Here is a 21,432-nt window from a genome sequence, read left to right on the forward strand (position 1 = left end):
CACCCACCTGGAACCCTTGACAACTCCTCTCTACTCTCTTCATTTCTACTGGGTTAGTCGCAGCTTCAGACAACTTAGCGCTTGAATCTCTTTATGCCTTTTTTTTTTTTTTTCTCCTCTGCCACTAAATCTCTCCTTCTAAGGAAAAGGTCATCCCTTTTTCCTTCCCACAGCACCACAATGACATGTATGACAGGAGTGCAAATCTACTAAAAAAGGGAACCCCAAAAATGTGACTCATTTACACATAAGCAGTTAATAGGTTCATTCTGGGACAAAGAGTATTCAACCCAAAGAAAATCTTCAGTGTTAAATTCTAGAATACTGACTCTTCCATGAGCACTTGTTGGGATGTGGGCAGTTTAGGAAGTCAATCGTTTGACAGAACATTTTAACTTCTACTTTACGAAGCTCTTTGACACTTACTTGACAGGAGACATTAGCAGGGCAAGGGACTGCATAAAATGAAAGACCCCTGAGGGGTTATTCAACACTCGGATCTGAAATCAGAAAAGGAAAAGGCATAGTGTAGAAAACCAACAATCCAAGTATCCACAGTCTTAGTTCACCAGCATTCTGACAAAAGGAGCTACTAAGAAAACAAAGATGAGAGTTCCCATCGTGGTGCAGTGGAAATGAATCCAACTAGGAACCATGAGGTTGCAGGTTCAATTCCTGTCCTCACTCAGGGGGTTAAGGATCCGGCATTGCCGTGAGCTGTGGTGTAGGTCTCAGATGCGGCTGGGATCTGGTGTTGCTGTGGCTATGGCGTAGGCCAGCGGCAACAGCTCCGATTAGACCTGGGAACCTCCATATACTGCAGGTGTGGCCTAAAAAAAGGACAAAAGACAAAAAAAGAAAAAGAAAAAAGAAAACAAAGATGGGACTGGCACCTCATCCACAAAAGTGAGAACACCTTGTGGGCTACCTGGCAGTACTGACTGGCCTGTACTCAAGGAGTAGAGAAAGCTGAGCCATTTACCTCAATCACCTAGCACAATATAGAAAGGAGGATCATACTGCTATTTTAATCCAAAGATTTAAAAAAAAAATCTTTCTTCTAACTAAAAAGATTCAAACTTCTTGCCACCAAAAACACTAAAGAATAGGTAACATGAAGTTGACCTTGGCATACATTTGGCTCCTATCCATTCATCTGAGGGTTGCTATGAGTAACAATACAACCCAAAGGCAAGCAGCAAAGAGGAGAAACTATAAACCATATAATCAATGCCTAAGGTGATTATATGAGAGCTGATCACAGAGGTGAAATCTCTGCTAGTATTAAGAACTTTGATCTGGCGGGGGGGGGGGGGGGGTCTCTTTTTTTTTTTTTTTTTGCCACACCTATGGTATGCAGAAGTTCCCCAGGCCAGGGATAGAACCCGTGCCATAGCAGTGACAATGCCAGATCCTTAACCCACTGTGGCACCAAGGAACTCCCCTCATAGTTTCTTTTTTATCTGCACCAACTGCAGTGTGAGATGGAACTGATTTAGGACGCTGTGTTGAGTATTAGAGAAAAAAATCCTAGCAAGCCTTCCCGCACAGAAATTTTACAAAATTAGATACTACTGAACCCACGAAGTCAGACTACAATAGACTTCTGCACTCCTATCTTAATTTCATCAATTTTGGGTGGTCCAAGAAGTTACAGCATAATAACTCCTACAAATATATGTTTAATATATTCTAATAATTTTATAATAAATATCAGTATTTTTTAAGTAGGCTTATTTTTTTAAAGCAATTTCTTCAGGAAAAATATTTAACAAAATCCACCCCATCCTCCTGAAAATGAGAAGGCTATTCATCATACCTGGATGAAAGGAACAGCCCATTTACTAACACCAGCCGGGCATCGAAGAATATGGTTTAGAAGGAAGAGGTGATCTCCAGGACAGCCAACTCTTTGTAACACTGATACCTGAACAACAAAGGATGTAGAGTTTTACTTTTTTTTTTTGTTTGGTCTTTTTGTCTTTTTAGGCCCTTACCCACAGCATATGGAGGATCCCAGGATAAGGGTCAAATTGGAGCTGTAGCCACCGGCCTCCGCCAGAGCCACAGCAACACGGGATCCTGGCTGCATCTGAGACCTACACCACAACTCACAGCAATGCCAGATCCTTAACCCACTGAGCGAGACCAGGGATCAAACCTAGCATCTTCATGAATGCTAGTCGGGTTCGCTAACCACTGTGCCATGATGGGAACTCCTGGAGTTTTACTATTTATAAAGATGAATGTATCCAGGGGTCTAGAGAAATCACTTAAATACATGTGCTCTTTCAAAAGAATAACCAGGGGAGTTCCCATTATGGTGCAGTGGAAATTAATCCGACTAGGAACCTTGAGTTTGCAGGTTCGATCCCTGGCCTCGCTCACTGGGTTAAGGCTCTCGAGTTGCCATGAGCTGTGGTGTAGGTCACAGACACGGCTCGGATCTGGTGTTGCTGTGGCTCTGGCATAGGCTGGTGGCTACAGCTCTGATTTGACCCCTAGCCTGGGAACCTCCATATGCCTCGGGTGCGGCCCTAAAAGGACAAAAAGACAAAAAAAAAGAGTAACCAGACATAAGATATACCACTGACTGGTTGGGTTTCTAACAGAGGCCTATGAATATATGAGTCTAGGATAAAAATATCCTAAGTGGTTTCTCTGCAAACCCACTCTTCATTATCTGGCAAATTACAAATGTTCCTGGCTATATGTGAATAGATAAAAGTCAAGTACTTTAATCTATTCCCAGTTTATAGTTTGTTAAATCCAAGTAAGTATGCTTAGAACCCCAAGCCATATCTAAGAACTCTAGCATGAGCATAGAAAAAGTAACCAAGGCGACCCCTTTGAGAAACGTAACTTCTCCCTCCATAACACATCTAATATCTTTCCTAATTTTCCAAATCCTAATTCCTTTCCTTTTTTTTCCCCTTAAAAACAATTTTTTTTTTTTTGCTGTTTAGGGCCAAACCTGTGGCACATTTAAGTTCCCAGGCTAGGGGTCAAATCAGAGCTACAGATGCCGGCCTACACCACAGCCACAGCAATGCGGGATCCAAGCCGTGTCTGTGACCTACACCACAGCTCATGGCAATGCCAGATCCCCAACCCACTGAGCGAGGCCAGGGATCAAACCCCTTATCCTCATGGATCCTAGTAAGGTTCATTAAACACTGAGCCACAAAAGGAACTCCAAAAAAAAAAAATTTTTTTTTAAGTATGACTACTAAGTGCAGCATTAAACATAAAGTGATAAAAAAACAACTTTTAGCTCACATGCCTATATCATGAATACATAGCTAGCATTAAATTTAGCATGCTTCCCATATCTTCCTTTCCTCCTAAGTTGGAGGCTAGAGATCATTTAACATAAAGTTTACCAGCAGGAAAGGAACTGTTTGCTTAATAGTGCACTAGATAAGGATAACTTTATTTCCGTGTGTCAGTCATGAACAAAGAAAATGTCACTAACACATTAAATGAATTAGCTGAAGAAGCTGTTGCAGAAAAAGCTATCAGGAGGAGTTCTGATTGTGGCTCAACAGAAACAAATCCAACTAGTATCCATGAGGATGCGGGTTCAATCCCTGGGCTCACTCAGTGGATCGGCTTTGCCATGAGCAGTGGTGTAGGTCACAGATGTGGCTCGGATCTGGCACTGCTGTGGCTGTGGTGTAGGCCGATAGCTGCAGCTCCAATTCAATCCCAAGCCTGGAAATTTCTGTATGCCACAGGTGCGGCCCTAAAAAGACAAAAAAAAGAGAGAGAGAGAGAAAGCTATAAGGAAATAAGAGAAATCTTAAATTATCTGGGAAATAATAGAAAGACTTCTATAACTATTTCTGCTTTCTTACCAATTTCTGAAGCCATAGGAGAATATCGTCATGGAACTGAGTATCTTCATTAACTCTTCTGGTGAACATGAATAAGACACTAATGCACTCCTTTAGCTGACAAAGATCAGAGGGAATGCTGTCTATCTGTTTAGAAGCTAAAAATTAAAGAGAGAATTAAATGAGTCCCACATAAATAGTATTTGGGGGAGAGTTTTTTAGTGTCTGCACTTAAAAACAAAAAACAAAAATAAACTATTCAAGAGTTTCTGTTGTGGCGAAGGAGAAACAAATCCAACTAGTATCCATGAGGAGGCATGTTTGATCACTGGCCTCAATCAGTGGGTTGGGGATCCTACCAAGAGCTGTGATGTAGGTTGGAGATGAGGGTCGGATCCCTCATTGCTGTGGCTGTGGTGTACACTGTAGCTGAAGCTCCGATTCAACCCCTCCCCTGGGAACTTTCATATGCCAAGGGTGCCGCCCTAAAAAAAAAAAAGCAAAAAAAAACACTATTCAATGGATATATTTATTTGCATGATGGATTCACTTTGCCATACACCTGAAACTAATACACCATTGTAAATCAACTATGCTCCAAAAAATTAAATTAAAAAAGGAAAGGTCCAGATGTATTTTCATCTTTATAGGTTATATATATTCTGCCACAAATATTCAACTCTGCCTTTGTAGCATCAAGGCTGCCATAAATAATTTACAAGTGGATAAGCATGACTATGTTCCTATACAACTTTTCTTACAAAAAAAATAAACTCTTCAAAATATTTAATTCAGGTGAAAATCAAGGGAGAAAAGTTACATCAAAATATCTGAGTTTCTACTAAATATGTAAACCAAAAAAAGTATATAACCTATGTGAAGTATTTCGAAGTAATACTTCGAAATAAAAAATTAACCTCATAATTCATCTTTTATTTAAAAATCAGATCTCTGGCCTAGTCCCAGCTCTTTGATTAGTTATGAAAATAATAAGGGGAAAGGGTTTTTTTTGGGGGGGGGGCTGCAGATGAGGCATATGGAGGTTCCCAGACTAGGGATTGAATTGAAGCCACAGCTGCTGACCTATGCCACAGTCACAGAAACGTCAGATCCTAGCCTCATTTGTGACCTACACCACAGCTTGAGGCAACATCAGATCCTTAACCCACTGAGCGGGGTCAGGGATTGAACCTGCCCTCATGGATACTAGCTGGGTTTGCTTCCACTGAGCCACAACAGGAACTCTGGGTTTTTTATTTTAAATGATCCTAATAGCTCTCCCAGAAATAAAAATTGCATAATTAATACTTAACACATGATAGAGTATAGACTAATTTCTTAAAGCCCAAAATAAGATAAAAAATCCAGAACATTATAAATGCTCTGATAAAAATTAAACAGCCCTGCAAAATGGACAGGCAAAAATAAAGTGCAACAGACAGAAAGAAAATGTATTCTAGGAGTTTCTGCTGTGGGGCAGCAGGTTAAAGATCTGGTGTTATCTCTGAGGTTGCAGAGGTTCAATTTCCAGCCCGGCACAGCTCTGGCATTGCCACAGCTGTGGCTCAGATTCCATCCCTGGCCCAGGAACTTCCATATGCCACAAGCAGGCTGAAAAAGAAAAAAAAAAAAAAAAGTATTCTGATTATTCAATTTTTATTTGTTTTTTATGGCCACGCTCATGCCATAAGCAAGTTCCTGGGCCAGGGATTGAATCCAAGACACAGCTGTGACCCTCTGCACCAAGTTGAGGATGAAACCCTCAGCTCCAGAGCAACTGGAGCCAGCCACAGTGGGAACTCCTGATTATTAGTTTTAGAATCAAAAACTATATTTGGACTCGACTTTGTAACAAGCACATAAATTAGGACAGTGAGGGACATTAATGACAAAAGCAAAACTTTGGCTTCCTAGAGAAGCAGAGAATGACAGCCCATGGGGAAAGGAGCCCTGGTGCTGCTCCCAGAAGACCTTATGAAGGCGGGTCACAGTCTTCTACTGGAGGAGGCAAGGTAGAACCACAAACACAAATAATCCCTTATAACATCAATCAGCCCACAATCAGTGCAACCAGACTATACCCCTCAATTCTTTTTTCACTTTGGATCACAAGAAAGAAAGTCAAGCTTTCGCTACTTACACACCTCGGCCTTCCTGATGAATTGCTATAGATCTCAGAAGAGCTGAACTACTGAGTAACGTATAGATGTAAGACTCCACTTGCAACCGTGAGAGCACAGAAGTATAAGAATGCAGAGCCAGGGTCTGGTGGAGATGCTCAGATTTGGCATCAAACAGCTTTTTTAGCTCTCCCAGGGCGTTTTCATTCATCTCCACTCTCTGGTAGCGATGATAGCCTGAAACTTTCACTTGATCTGCGCAGATACCCTGGCAGCGGACGAAAGGGTTAACATATGAAGCCAGTTACTTTTTGCTCTTGAAGTAATTAGGCGGCAGGTATACAAGGTAGAGGCTTTGGCGCCATCTTCGAAGAGTTTACAAATGACAAGGAGGGGTCAATATTACAACATAGAAAACAACAAATCTAATATATAGCCAGGTGCCAAGGAGCAGAATGCCAATCACAAAGGCATCACAAGTTCAGAGAAGAGAAGAGAAACCCTGAGATGAAGTAGGTGGGGAAAGGTGCAAGACAACAACAGAGCTTGTCTCTAAGACTGCCAGGATGTAGACAAAAACAAAACAAAACAAAATTCCCAATTTTAAGGAGTTCCCGTCATGACTCAGTGGAAACAAATCCAACTAGGAACCATGAGGTTGCAGGTTCAATCCCTGGCCTCACTCAGTGGGTTAAGGATCTGGCATTGCTATGAGCTGTGGTGCAGGTCGCAGACTCGGCTCGGATCTGGCATTGCTGTGGCTGTGGTGTAGGCCAGCAGCAACACCTCCAGTTAGACCCCTAGCCTGGGAACCTCCATATGCCGTGAGTACAGCCCTCGAAAGACAAAAAAAAAAAAAAAAAATTGTCTGGGTGGCTGATCTTACTGTCTACTTACAAACACTGAGGTCAATGCAATACCCCCTCAACTTCAAGGGACCTCAAAACATCTCTATACTCACCCTCATCATTCTTTACAATTCAGTTCAAAAGAAAGAAACCCTCCCCTTTCCAACATTAACTCTCCAACTGTGCTCTTGATTTTAACCTCTCTTTTTCAGTCTTTTCAAAAGTTTCCCTCCCCACAGGCTTTTTCCTGTCTACAAAGAGACACACAGGCCTTTTAAGAAATGAGGATTAGGGATGGGGGAAATCACATATTTCTCCCATATTATCTCCTCTGGCTTCCCCTCAGCACCAGACTTGTCAAGAGTAGTCTTCTCTTCCTTGCCATCCCTCCCAGCTACAATGAAACGGCTTTCCTGATGGCACCCTGGCCTCCAGAAGGTCACATCTTACTGCCTTCCTGATCTTCTCATCTCCTCTTGACCTTGTTCCATGGACCCTGCGCCCCTTGACACTCTACCCATTGGACATTCCTGGCATTCTGCCCAAAGTCACAAGTTAAATGGCCCACCAGCTGAATCTGACCTAGAGACATGACCTGCTTTAACTTCCACTGTGCATCTGTGTGCGTGTGCACGGAGTGGGGGCTGATTTACTTGCCAAAATTTATAAATCTGTACCCTTCACATAAAAATCCAGGTTTCTAGCTTCTCTTAGAGAAACATAAGACGTGGCAATGCTGGACCAACATCACCTCACAGCCACCATCAACTGTAACACAAGAGCAGCTGCCCCTGCTGGACCAAGCATGAGTTTACTCAGTGACCACTGTCCCGCTCAACCTGTTTCACTTCTCCAGGATACCTGCTGGGCCCCTTCGAGCATCTGACACGCTGACTTTATTACTACAGGCTGAGGCAATGGTCAGTGTGGGTATTAGGAGCAGAAGCCAGAACTTGATGGCATCAGAGGAATGCAAATCCTCTGCAAATTCCCCAGGCTCCTCTCAGCTTTTACAGAACACTAGTCAATGTACCTGTACAGACAACTGTTCCTCCTTGAAGTGCCACAGTCGACTTTTAGCATTTTGGCAATCAGACGTTAGGGCAAGGAGCTCGGCTTCAGCCAGCAGCAGCTGCTTCCTACATCGTGAGTAGTTCAAAAGCAACTCATGAAATTCATGCCTGTCCTGATGAGCCATGCTGTCAAACTCTTCCAAATAGGACTCAACATTTTCCAGCCATGAACCAGGCTCAAAGATTTTTAGCTGCTCTTTAGTAAACGGTACCACTTCTGGTTGAGATGGAAGCTCTGGGTAAAGTCGCTCATTACAAAGCAAGGATTTCACTGCCACCAAAGCTGGTACATCCCCAGCAATTTCAGCTGGCAAATGGGGATACAGTTTTTTCACTCTAGGTGGCTGAAAAACGTCTTTGGCTTCACAAGAACTCTGCAAGCCAACATTCTGCAGCACCTCTGAAGAAAGACTCAGCACCTCTTTGCCTTCTTTCCTGTTCTGAGTTTCTCTGACCTGTAAATTTTCCATTTCCTGCTGAATATAAGAAACATCAGGTTGCAGTGTGCTTTCCAAAGGTCCACTTTGTACCAATTTATCTTCCTCTATTTCTGTAAAGTTCTCAGGGATTTCTACTTTGGTTCCAACACTGTCGCCAGGGTCGCCCTTCGGCCTGACTGCATCATCCCCAACACAGGCCCTGGTCACCTCCCCCTCCTTTAGAGTCTCCGTGTTACAGGTCAGAGACTCTTCATTGCTTATAGTTAAGGAGGTGAGTGGTACTTCAAACATTTCACTCTCGTTTTGTCCACTGGCATCATTTTGGAGCTGGGACTCGGTTAACACCTTCAGATGGTCTTCTTTGAACTCACAAGCTGGAGTAGGGACTTCCAGCTCTCTGGAGGTTTTTGGAAGGGACACTTCAGCAGGCTCTTCCCTCTGAAGGGTTTCATATTTCTTCTTTTCCTAAAACCAAGATTTATAATGGGAAATAATTTATAAGATAATAACTGATGCTTCCAACATGAGGAATTTTTAAATTCTATTTAAAAAAATCTAAATTTGATCATTTAGCAAATAGAATCTAAATACACTTCATTAGCAGTGTATTTCATATTTTGTATTACTCAACTTTGAGCATGGTGAATTTGGGAGACTCACTAGTCTAATCCCAACAGAAGAAGACATGAAAATAGCAAGAAATGGGGAGTTCCTGTTGTGGCTCAGTGATAACGAACCCAACTAATATCCATGAGGACACAGGTTCGATCCCTGACCCTGCTCAGTGGGTTAAGGATCTGGTGTTGCCATGAGCTGCAATGTAGGTCACAGACAGGGCTCGGATCTGGCATTACTGTGGCTGTGGCGTAGGCTGACAGCTGCAGTTCTGATTCAACCATATGCTGCACGTGCAGCCCTAAAAAAGGGGGGGGGGGCAAGAAATTATGATTCAAGAATGGAGAATGGAGTTCCCTGGTAGCCTAGTGGTCAGGATCTGGAGGCTTCACTGCTGTGGCATGAGTTCCATCCCTAGCCTGGGAATGGAGATCCCACAACAACAAAAATACAATTTTTATGGCACACTACGGCACCCCCCTCAAAAAAAAAGAATGGAGAAGGAAAGTCTTAATGAGTCTTATTGAGGCTATTCTCCATTCTGCTAGAGGTTACGTAAAAGAGAACAGTCTCCAAGTATCTTAAGCTTCAAAAGGTTTGTCTTCATCTTGACAAACATATTTATTCAAAATTCAGGCAGAAAAAGTAAGAGCAACAACTTGAGCAATAAAATAAATAATTATAGTACTAGATTATAACCCACAGAATAAAATAAATACCCTTGAGCCCATACTAACATAACTAAATATATATACATATATAATGTATTTTTTTTCTGAATGGACAAGAAGTGGCAATTCTCCTTACAGAAGAATTCCAATTAATAAATGTAGATGGAATGAGAAAAACAAAATCACGATTAGAATATCATGATGATAACTGCTGCAGGCAAAAGGCAAGATCTACTAATGATGAAACTAAATGAAATGTAGGCAGAAACCGAATAGTCTCAAAGTATCTCTCAAATATTACAAATACTATTATTAAACTAATAAATATTAGTAATTACAGAGGGAAAAACAGTAAATTTCAGTGGAGAACCCCTGGCAGACAACACCTTAAATAAGCGATCACGGTTAGTATAACCAGTAATACAACCCCCTGTACAGTGTTCTAAGAAGGCTTATCACCTCTTCAGTACCCTTTCCAACAATGTATAACTTCAATCTAAACATGAGAAGACAGAGTTCCTGTCATGGCGCAGTGGTTAATGAATCCAACTAGGAACCATGAGGCTGCGGGTTTGATCCCTGCCCTTGCTCAGTGGGTTAAGGATCCAGTGTTGCCGTGAGCTGTGGTGTAGGTTGCAGACGCGGCTCGGATCCCGCGTTGCTGTGGCTCTGGCGTAGGCTGGCAGCTACGGCTCCGACTCGACCCCTAGCCTGGGAACCTCCATATGCCGCGGGAGCAGCCCAAGAAATGGCAAAAAGACAAAAAAAATTAAAAAGTAAATAAATAATAAACATGAGAAGACACCAGGCAAAACCCAAATTCAGGAAAAGTCTATAAAATAACAGAAGGGTTATGGTCATCAAAGAAAGGACAAGACTGAGGAACTATCAAAAGAATGGAGAAAACCAAACGCAATATAGAATCCTGGACTGGATACTGGAACAGAAAAAGGACATTAGCAAGAAAACTGTTAAAACCCAAATAAGCTCTGTATTTTAGTTAATAGTATCATACCACGTTAATTTGTTAGTTGTGATAAATGTTCTATACCAAAGAATTTAAAGTTACATAACATAAAAAGATGCTGGATGAAAGGTATATAGACTGCTCTGTATTATATTTGCAACTTTTCATAAATCCAAAATTAACTCCAAAACAAATTTTTTTTAAGTCAAACATTTAAAAAACAAAATAAAATAATTTTATTTTACTATAATGTTTTTTAATAAAGTGTCTCGGCCATTAACACATAAACTAGATATGTGGGGGGGAAAGGCTGGTTGCAAAAGAAGAAATATGGAAATATTTATTATTTACTTATTCAAATAAAATTGTTACACTCGGAGTTCCCATCGTGGCACAGCGGTTAACGAATCCGAGTAGGAACCTTGAGGTTGCGGGTGGTTTGATCCCTGGCCTTGCTGAGTGGGTTAAGGATCCGGCATTGCTGTGAGCTGGGCGTAGGTTGCAGACGCAGCTTGGATCCTGAGTTGCTGTGGCTCTAGCATAGGTCGGCAGCTACAGCTCTGATTAGACTCCTAGCCTGGGAACGTCCACATGCTGTGGGAGCGGCCCTACAAATGGCAAAAAGACAAAAAAAAAAAAAATGTTACACTCAAAGAAACTAAAAGATAGCTGAATCACTCAAATACTTCCCTTTCACTGTGAAATTTTAAGCAAGGCAAAATGATAGTTACATTGTTATCAGTGATTCTGGATTGCATTGTCCCAAAAATGCCCAGCAAAAAAAATAAAAAGTTGACAAGTAAATAGCCAAAAAGATAAAATATTTATATGTACTTAATATCAGGAAGAAAAAAAGAATGCCTCTGAAATGGAATCTGAGCTCAGCTTGCTGGTAATGAACTACTAAATATTTACAAATGGCAGTGACACAAGAAGCACAATGTCCCTCCAAAATTACTTCAGTCCACACTGTGAACTGTGGATCACAGAGGCAGAGAATAGCCACACAATGCATACAAACCACTATGTCAAACTGCCAAAGATCATAAATAATAGGAAAGCATTATATTAGTTTACAAGAAAATGAAAAAGGGGGTCCAATTACACTGCAATGACATTTAGCACAGTAGCTATGATAAACAGGTGTGTTAGATTGAGAGGGCAGGAAGATAAAATTAGAAGAGGGAGCCCAATGGGTACTACAGGGAAAGAAACACTGGTGTGCTGGTCAGGGCAAAGAACAAATCTTAGTGTACTGAACAGTCATTAAATAAATTAAGAAAACAATTTCATTTACAATGAACAAAGAATAAAATACTTAGGGATAAGCTTAACAAAAGAAGGATAAAATTTATATGCTGAAAATTATAAAACAAAACTTGAAAGAAATGAAAGGCTTGATAAAGTGGAGACATCCCATATTCATGGATCAGATCACAGAATTGTTAATATGGCAATACTCCTCAAATTGATATACACATTGAACATAATCCCTATCAAAATCTCAGCTGCTGCTGCAAAAAAATGACAAGCTGATTCTTAAACTCATGGGGAAATACACGGGACACAGAAAGACAAAACAATCTTGAAAAAGAACAAAGTTGGAGATTTCACACTCTGCAATTTCAAAATCTACTATGAAACTACTGTAATAAATTCAGGGTGGTTTGAGCACATAGATAGACAAATAGACCGATGAAACAGAACTGAGAATTCAAAAATAAACTCATATAATTAAGATCAGTTGATTTTCAATAAGGATGCCAAGACAATTCAATGGGGAAAGAAAAGTCTTCAACAAATGCTGCTGAACTCCATAACCAAAGAATAAAACTGGACCTCTACCTTGCATCGTATGTAAAATTAACAAAAAGGGAGTTCCCGTCGTGGCTCAGTGGTTAACGAATCCAACTAGGAACCATGAGGTTGCGGGTTCGGTCCCTGCCCTTGCTCAGTGGGTCAAGGATCCGGCGTTGCCGTGAGCTGTGGTGTAGGTTGCAGACGCGGCTCAGATCCTGTGTTGCTGTGGCTGTGGCGTAGGCTGGCAGCTACAGCTCCGATTGGACCCCTAGCCTGGGAACGTCCATATGCCGCAGGAGCAGCCCAAAGAAATAGTAAAAAAAAGACAAAAAAAAAAAATTAACAAAAAGGATCATAGGACTAATGTAAGAGTTAAAACTTTTAAGTTTCAAAGAAAACACAGAAATAAATCTTAATGACCTTGGGTTAGGCAAAGCCTATTAGATATGACACCAAAAGCACCTGTAACAAAAGAAAAAAGTGGATAAGTTGGACTTTATAAAAATTTTGTGCTGAAAATGAAAATATGAAAAAGTGAAAAGACAACCCCACAGAATGGAAGAAAAAGTCTTCAAATCAATTATCTTACAAGGGGCTCATATCCAGATTAAAAAAAAAAAAAAAAAACTTTTGTAACTCAATAATAAAAAGATGAATAACCTGGAGTTCCCATTGTGGCTCAGCAGAAACAAACCCAAGTAGTATCCATGAGGATGTGGGTTTGACCCCTGGCCTCACTCAGTGGGTTAAGGATATGGCATGGCTGTGTGGTGTAAGTCACAGACACAGCTCAGATCCCATGATGCTGTGGCCGTGGCATGGGCCGGCAGCTGCAATCGCGATTCAACCCCTAGTAGAGGAACTTCCATATGCCACAGGTGCAGCCCTAAAAAGAGAAAAAAGAAAAAGATTGAATAACCCCATTGAAAAATGGGTAAAGGATCTTAACAGAGATTTCTCCAAAGAAGACATACAAAACAACCCATAAAAAGATACTCAAAATTATTAGTCATTAGAGAAATGCAAATCAAAATCATAATGAGATAATATGTCACACCTACAAAGATGACTAAAGTCATCTAACAATAAGTGTTGACAAGGATGTAGGAAATAAGCACCCTCATGCACTGCTGGTGGGAAGGTAACATGAGGGCATGCTTCCTTTATGGAAACGCGTTGGGCATTCCTGTTGTGGTAATGGTGACACAAAAATGTGATCATCCCAAAAACCACTGAATTACCTGCTTTAAATAAGTATAGCATGTGAATTACATCTTAATAAATATGTTGCTATATGAGAAGATGAATTTTTTTTTAAAACATAGTGAGTTGAGAAACAAATGAAAAGTAAGAAAGTAGAGACCGGAATGGCTCAGCAGAAACAAACCCAAGTAGTATGCATGAGGATGTGGGTTTGATCCCTGGCCTGACTAGAGGGAGAAATTTTTAGTTCTCTTTTCTTAAACTAAAAGGGACCTCTGGGAGTGTTAAATGCTAACTGGAAGAGAAGATAGGGCACTGGGAGTAGGCCAAGATAGACCACATTAATCCAGGACAGAGCAAATAAACACACCTCCTCCAACAGACAGGCCACCTCAGGCTTCCTCTCCAGCCGGTCTCTAAGGTAGCTTTAACTCCCCTTTGTCCCATGTCACCCAAACTCCTACCCCCTCAAACCACTTCCTCCTTCAAAATGAAGTCTCCAGCTGCTACTACCAAACTTGCAGGCCCACTTCCAGCAGACCTACCTTCCTGGGAACAAGTGTAACCATAATGACAGCAACACATTATGTGGTTAGATAATCAATTAAAAAATTTGTTTAAACCTTCCCAGCACCACTCCCCAGGAAGAACATGTAAGACTTGGGGTATTTTTTTTTTTCCTTGGAGGTGGAACTCAGTGCTTCTGTTTCAAAAGTGGAAAAAGAAAACTCTCTACCTGTGTTGCTACAGAAATTAGGTCCAAAGAGGACTCACCCTGGAGCTGCTCCAGAGAAGGAGGTGGGTGAAAGGAGAGAGAAGGTGATGATTTGATTCAAAGACTGGACTGGACAGAGCAGGGCAGGCAGGCAGGAGGGAAGGATGGGCCACTTCGAGACACACCACTGTTTGAAAGGGTGGCAAAGTCCTGACCCTGGCCCCTCAGAGACTCTTGGATAGGACAGGACCTCTGGGGTACATATGTGGAGGAAGAAGAGACTCGCTGTGATCATCACCAAACCATGGGCTCCAAGCAGTGGTGTGCTCCCTATGGATCAATTCACTTTCTCCAAAGCACAGAATAGAAGAGCAGATTCTGAAAAGTCTCCAAGCCTCCAGCTCCTCCCCACCACAAATTCACCCCAAACACCATAAGATTGGTCCCCCCAAAACACTGCTCTGAACAACACAAAACAACTCCAGCTTTCCATTTAATGAAAGACTGACTCTTAACTCTGGCACTCGGTGCCTTTGATGACTCAGTCATGATCCTGTCCCAAGACAAAATCTTCAATGACCACACCAACCCTTCCACCACACATGATTTACTCTGAACTCCCTGTGGTACATACTTACCACCTGGCCCTGGTCACATGCTATTGCATGTGGTTATTTACCTTTATACTGTGTCCCCCAAATAGATCACAAGTGTCTTGAGACCAGGGACTCTATCTTATGCTTCTCTGGATCTGATCTGCTTCTGACTTTCAATACTGTGTTCAATAATGTTTCTTGAGACAATACAATTCACAAAAATTTATTTAGTACCAATTGTAAGCTGAGCTCTTAGGTCCTAGAATTCTAAAATGAAGAGATTACTCAATTATCCAACAAATATTTAAACTTAACACATGCTCTGGCATATTCAGAAGTTTATTTTTATATGCCTCTCAGAAAGCAGAGGGACTATTCAATGATTTCAGAGGAAAGAGAACTTTTATTTCAAAATCTGAATTTATTCTTACACCTAAAATACAAAATTTTGTTTAAAAATAAAAAAAGAAAGCCAACTTCCAACTACTTTGCCTACCTGAGTTAATCAGAACACACTGTATATGTAACAATCATCACAGATCATAAAATAAACACAACTCCACATGTACCAAGTTGTGTGTGCAAAAATTAGTACTTACATAGTTTAAAGCAAAATTTATTTTAACAAATTTGTTTACGTTAGTTTAACAAAATAACTGTTTCCTACAACTGAAAATGGCAAAGAGATCAAGAAGAATCTATATTTCTTTATTTTTGATGTCTACATAAGTTATATACAGGTAGAGAACCAATTTTAAAATAATTCTGGGAAGTTCCCATCGTGGCACAGCAGAAATGAATCCGACTAGTAACCAAGAGGTTGCAATTATCCAACAAATATTTAAACTTTGGGAACTGCCCTCACTCAGTGGGTTAAGGATCCAGAGTTGCTGTGGCTGTGGTGTAGGCCAGCAGCTGTAGCTCTGATTAGCCCCTAGCCTGGGAACCTCCATAAGCCGTGGGTACGGACCTAAACAGACAAAAGAGAGAAAGAGAGAAAGAGAGAAAGAGAGAAAGAGAGAAAGAGAGAAAGAGAGAAAGAAAGAAAGAAAGAAAGAAAGAAAGAAAGAAAGAAAGAAAAAGAAAGAAAGAAAGAAAGAAAGAAAGAAAGAAAGAAAGAAAGAAAGAAAAAAAATTCCACAGGAGAAAAAAAATAATCACCAAGTTATACAGAAATGGAAGAGTTGTTAGTAAATACAGAAAAACATACTAAACCATACATTACAATATATATGCCCAGGAATGTTGGCATATGCATGGAGGAAAACCTAAAGAACACACAGCAAACTACTACCAATAGTTAATCTCCAGGAGGAGGAATTCAGGGCATTTCATTTCTGTGCTGTCCATTTCTGTGTGTGTGTTTACACTCATTCACAAGTACTTGTTTTAAGCAAGGAGCACTTTTGTATTGAGAAAAATAATAATAAGGATTTTTTCCCTGTAAGTTCTTAAAGACAATGGGAAATTTCCATTCATCACTTGCAGTTCGTCTTCTTTGAAGTAAAAAAAATTACAACTCCTTTCCTTCTTTAAAAATACTGATGAGAAGTTCCTGTTGTGGTTCAGCACGTTAAGAATCCAACTATGGTCCATGAGGATGAGGGTTCAATCCCTGGCCTTGCTCAGTGGGTTAAGTATCTGGCATTGCCAAAAGATGTGGCATGGGTCGAAGATGTGGCTCAGATCCTGCGTTGCTGTGGCTATGGTGTAGGCCAGTGGCTGCAGCTCCAATTCAACCCCTAGCCTAGGAACTTCCATATGCCACAGATGCAGCCCTACAAACAAAAACTTACATTAAAAAAAAATAATGAGGAGGAGCTTCTTCATAAATAAAGGTTCACTTTTACACGTTACATAAAATACTTCCATGGGATTTTTTTTTTTTTTTTTCAGGGCCGGGCTGCACCCGCGCACATGGAAGTTCCCAGGCTAGGGGTCGAATCAGAGCTGTAGCCGCCGGCCTACACCACAGCCACAGCAATGCCGGATTCTTAACCCACTGAGCATGGCCAGGGATCAAACCCGAAACCTCATGGATACTAGTTGGGTTCGTTAACCACTAAGCCATGAAGGGAACTCCCATGGGATTATTTTAAATACAGGGTCTGTTTATCTTTAATGTCTGTATCCACAGCACTTAGCACAATGCCCGGCAGAGCACAGATAAAAAGGGCTTGGACACATGGGTCCAACTATCAGATCAACAGCTCTCAGGGCAGTTCTACCCGTTCTCCTCGGGATGTACAAGAATGCTTTCCAAGTAAAAAGGGGAAGGGCGGGAGCTGTACATTTTGCTATGAATACAACCTCTCCTCTTGGCTGCCACATTTGTGTGGCTCTTAACAATCTTTTTTTTTTTTTTTTGGTCTTTTTGCCTTTTTAGGGCCGCACCCACGGCATATGGAGGTTCCCGGGCTAGGGGTCTAATTGGAGCTGTAGCTACGCTGGCTCCTTAACCCACTAGTAAGGCCAGATATCGAACCCACAACCTCATGGTTCCTAGTCGGGTTGGTTAACCACTGAACCACAATGGGAACTCCTCAACAATCTTACTTTAAGTGGCAGCAGAAGTTACAGGCTTGATCCCTTTCTCCCCCTTCACACACTTTTTTCTCTCAGTTTCAAGGACTCTGCACTCAATTAAGGGCACTGGGAACACATATTGTCCCACTGGTCGCTCCTCACACTCCTTTGATTTTTCCTCCCCTCCTAAAGCTTTTAAAATTGGAGTGCCCTTGGGCTCTGTTATTACCATTTTTTTATGTGACACTCCCACGGTGACCTAATTCTAATTCAGTCTCTGGCTTTAAATAACTTCCTATATATTAATGACCCCCAAATCTTTTATCTCCAACCTGGTGCTCTCCCCCAAACTCTAGATTCACATACCCAGTCCACGTGGATGTCTAACAGACATTTATTGCAAGTTTAGCACATCTGAAACTGAACGCCTGATCTGCCCCCAAAGCTGTTCCCCTCACTGCCACCTCCTCCATCCATGTCTGTCTTCTCATATCCCACAGCCAAAGCACCAGCAAATCTTGCCGAGACCTTCAGAAACTCCTAGGCTTCAAACACCTCTCACCATTTCCACTTTCCAACTCTGGACCAAGCCACCTCCTGCCTGGATTACTGCAACAGTCTCTTAGGTGGCCTCTGCTCCTGTTCTTGCTCTCTTAAAAATCCATTCCCAGCAAAGCAAGCCCAGGGACCCTTTAAAGTATAATTCAGGTCATACCACTTCTCTGACTGAAACCCTGAATGGATTCCATATTTCACTTAAAGTACAAGTCCTTACAATGGCCTACAAGGTGCCACATGACCCAGCCCTGAGTTACCTTTCTGACTTCATTCCAACTCCTCTCCCCTCATTCATTCTGCCCTAAACACAATGTCTCCTTGCGGTTTCCAGGACAGCACAGGGCATGCCAATGCCTTAAGACACTTGCCCCAGTGGATCCCAAGATCCACATGGCTAACCCCCTCATCTGCCATGTCTCTACTTAAATTTCACCTTTAATAAGGACTACATTGACTTGCCTCTTTAAAGTCACAACCTATCCTAATTTCTCACCAGTACTCAATTCCTGTCTTTTGCCTTTTTTTTTTTTAGGACCATACCCATGGCATATGTAGGTTCCCAGGCTAGGGGTTGAATTGGAGCTATAGCTGCCAGCCTTCGCCACAGCCAAAGCAACACGGGATCCGAGCCACGTCTGCAACCTACACCACAGCTCACAGCAACACCAGATCCTTAACCCACTGAGCGAGGCCAGGGATCAAACCCTTAACCTCATGGTTCCTAGTTGGATTTGTTTCCGCTGCGCCATGACAGGAACTCTGCGTACTCAATTCCTTACCCTGTTCCTTTCTTTTTTCCATAGCATTGTCATCTTCTAACATATATTTTATTACTTTCATAGGGTTTCCTGTTTGTCTGTCTGTCTTCTCCCTCCAGAATACAATCTACATTAAGGCCAGGTTCTATTTTTTGTTTTTATTTTTCCTCTGTTTACATCCCAAGTGCCTAGAACAGTTTCTGGGACTGAGTGAGTGATCAATGAGTGTTTATTCAACAAATAAATGGATCTTAGGAGGCACAAAAGGAGTGAAATAATAGAGAACATCCCCCAAGTTCAGTCCTATAATCACTCATGGAGGGAGGGAGGGACTAAGAGTAGAAATTATCTAGGCCAAGGAGAAAGAGGGGTGGGAATTTAAAGGCCTCTGTTTCTGTCATCGGTTTTCTGGGACACATCTCACTCTATCCATGGTGATCACAATATGCTCTTACGTTAGTGAGTTGCTGGCATTCAGAATTTAATACTAACCGCAAATATTACTTTCCATGACTATAAAATACACTGCTTCTGCAGAGTAAGTCCAATCTTTAAAATCTGTTCTTGGGAGTTCCCACTGTGGCTCAGTGGTAATGAACCCAACTAGTATCCATGAGGATATAGGTTTAATCCCTGGCCTCGCACAGTGGGTTAAGGATCCAGCTCTGCCATGAGCTGTGGTATAGGTCACAGACACGGCTTGGATCCAGCATTGCTGTGGCTACGGCACAGGCCGGCAGCTGCAGCTCCGATTTGACCACTAGCCAACAAACTTCCACACGCTGTTGGTGTAGCCCTAAAAAGATAAAAAACAAACAAACAAAAAAATCTGTTCTTAACCAATAATCTACCAAGATCACCAAAGTCAGGGTCCTCTGAGCCAAGGGAAACGTATTAGGGCTACCTCTTTGGTATCAAATGATAAGCACCAGATAACCACAAACTAGCAATATGAGGTAATCTTTCAGATGATCAGCACTGAGGAATACAGGTCAGCTGCTGGGCCAGAAGCCATTCAAACTATCCAAAGGCAATAGCACATGGCACTGCTCACTTCCCAAAATGAGCCTTAGAACTACTTTAAGGTTCTATAGTTACTAAATTACACCACGGATGGTAAAGATTTCATTACTGTAGGACTTCATGACTGTAGCTAAACCATAACCAGCACTAAGAAATAAATTTATTTACTCTATAAAAAAAAGAATTAATTTTCTAGACAAGGATGAGGGCCTTGCTGGTGTCTTGGACTTTTTTCATTTGTTTTTCTACTACTAAGAGGAAATTAACTACAGTAATTTCTTCTGAGTGACAAAGCTTGGAAATATTCTTTAATACCGGTATTTTTTTTTCCCTTCATTCAACAAACATTATCAAATGTCTAGAAGGACTGTGAAGGGTACTGGGAAAAGGACAGGTCCCTCCCCCGCTGGGTTCACAGTTTATGGGAAAAGACAGAATTGTTAACAAGGTCACTATAAGTGAGATGAGCGACACAAGGGGGGCGAGCAGCAGGCAATGTGAGTGATGAGGTAAGTTTAAGCAGAGACCCCATGAATGAGCAGTAGTTAAGTTAGATGAAAAGAGCCAGGAAGATGTGTCAGAGCAGAGGAAAGAACATGTGCAAAGGCCCTAAAAGAAGGAAAGGAAGCAAAATAGACAGCAGAGAGACCTAAGACAGAGGAGAACCATAGAAGTCAGATTATGTAGGGCATTTAGTCCAAGCTAAGGACTTTGGACTCTTGGACTCTGGGCAGTGGGAAAGGTTTTGAAGAGGAGAGTTGATCATTTGGTGGTTTTGTTTACAAAAATATCAATCCATCTTTTGTTTACAGAATGGGCAGCAAGAATTAATTTGCAGAGGTTAATTTAGAAAAATATCCTAGAAATCTTCTTTGGAGGATGGTGGAATTAGGACAGAGAGAAATGAACAGAATTGAGAGAATAATTACAAGATATAATTGGCAAGACAAGTGACTGAATTTGGAGAGTGATTACAAGTGTGTGTCAAGGATTTCTGGTTTGATAGAATACCTCTGGAATAAAGACTTCTTTACACATTTTAGAAGATTAAAAAATAAATTTATGTTTGGGTAGGAAAGTCACCCACAATGTGTCAATAAAATGAGTAATTGTTTTTTCATGATCGATTTAAAACTTTGATTTTTAATTTTTTTATTTTAGAAACCCTATTCTAAACAAAATAACTCGACAGAATCCTCTTAACTATTTTTAAGTATTTACAACATTCTCTCAATAGCCACATATACATATGTAGAACAATTATTAAGCTACCAGATTGAGAATTAAGATTTTTTGGCTTTAACTTGAATTTTCTTACTAACTCCATGACTTTTGGCTTATCATTTAATTTCTCTAGGCTTTAGTCTCATCATTCATTTGAAAAAAAATGAGAGACTAAGAATTAAGACTCTGCTCTTTATAGATTTATGTTTATATGTTTTACACTCCTATATTCTGGGTTATTCAGGGACCTCTTCTATCTAGATAGTTCCTTACCAGTCTAATACAATGCAAAATTATTTCTCTTAAAAATGTTTCTGAAGTTAGGTAGCAAAATAGCTTTCTCCCCAAAGAGTAACTCCTCAAAGACCTGGGAACACTGATGCACATAACTCCACTACAGCTTTTTAAAAGGCATCATAATGAAAGGGATCCACATGAGTAATTTACAGCTTATTAAAC

The 21,432-nt window shown here is 41.1% G+C and overlaps 1 protein-coding gene across 1 annotated transcript in view; it reads right to left on the reverse strand.

Annotated features, from left to right (window-relative positions):
* EPG5 (ectopic P-granules autophagy protein 5 homolog) overlaps window positions 1-21,432 on the reverse strand; it is a 123,016-nt gene that overhangs the window by 100,458 nt on the left and 1,126 nt on the right. Inside the window, 5 exon segments of the mRNA XM_021092525.1 lie at window positions 427-500; window positions 1,820-1,927; window positions 3,858-3,994; window positions 5,981-6,224; window positions 7,838-8,782. Coding sequence (XP_020948184.1) covers window positions 427-500; window positions 1,820-1,927; window positions 3,858-3,994; window positions 5,981-6,224; window positions 7,838-8,782 — 1,508 coding nt within the window.

The sequence above is a fragment of the Sus scrofa genome, chromosome 1 (assembly GCF_000003025.6).
Source record: "Sus scrofa isolate TJ Tabasco breed Duroc chromosome 1, Sscrofa11.1, whole genome shotgun sequence".
Lineage (NCBI taxonomy): Eukaryota > Metazoa > Chordata > Mammalia > Artiodactyla > Suidae > Sus > Sus scrofa.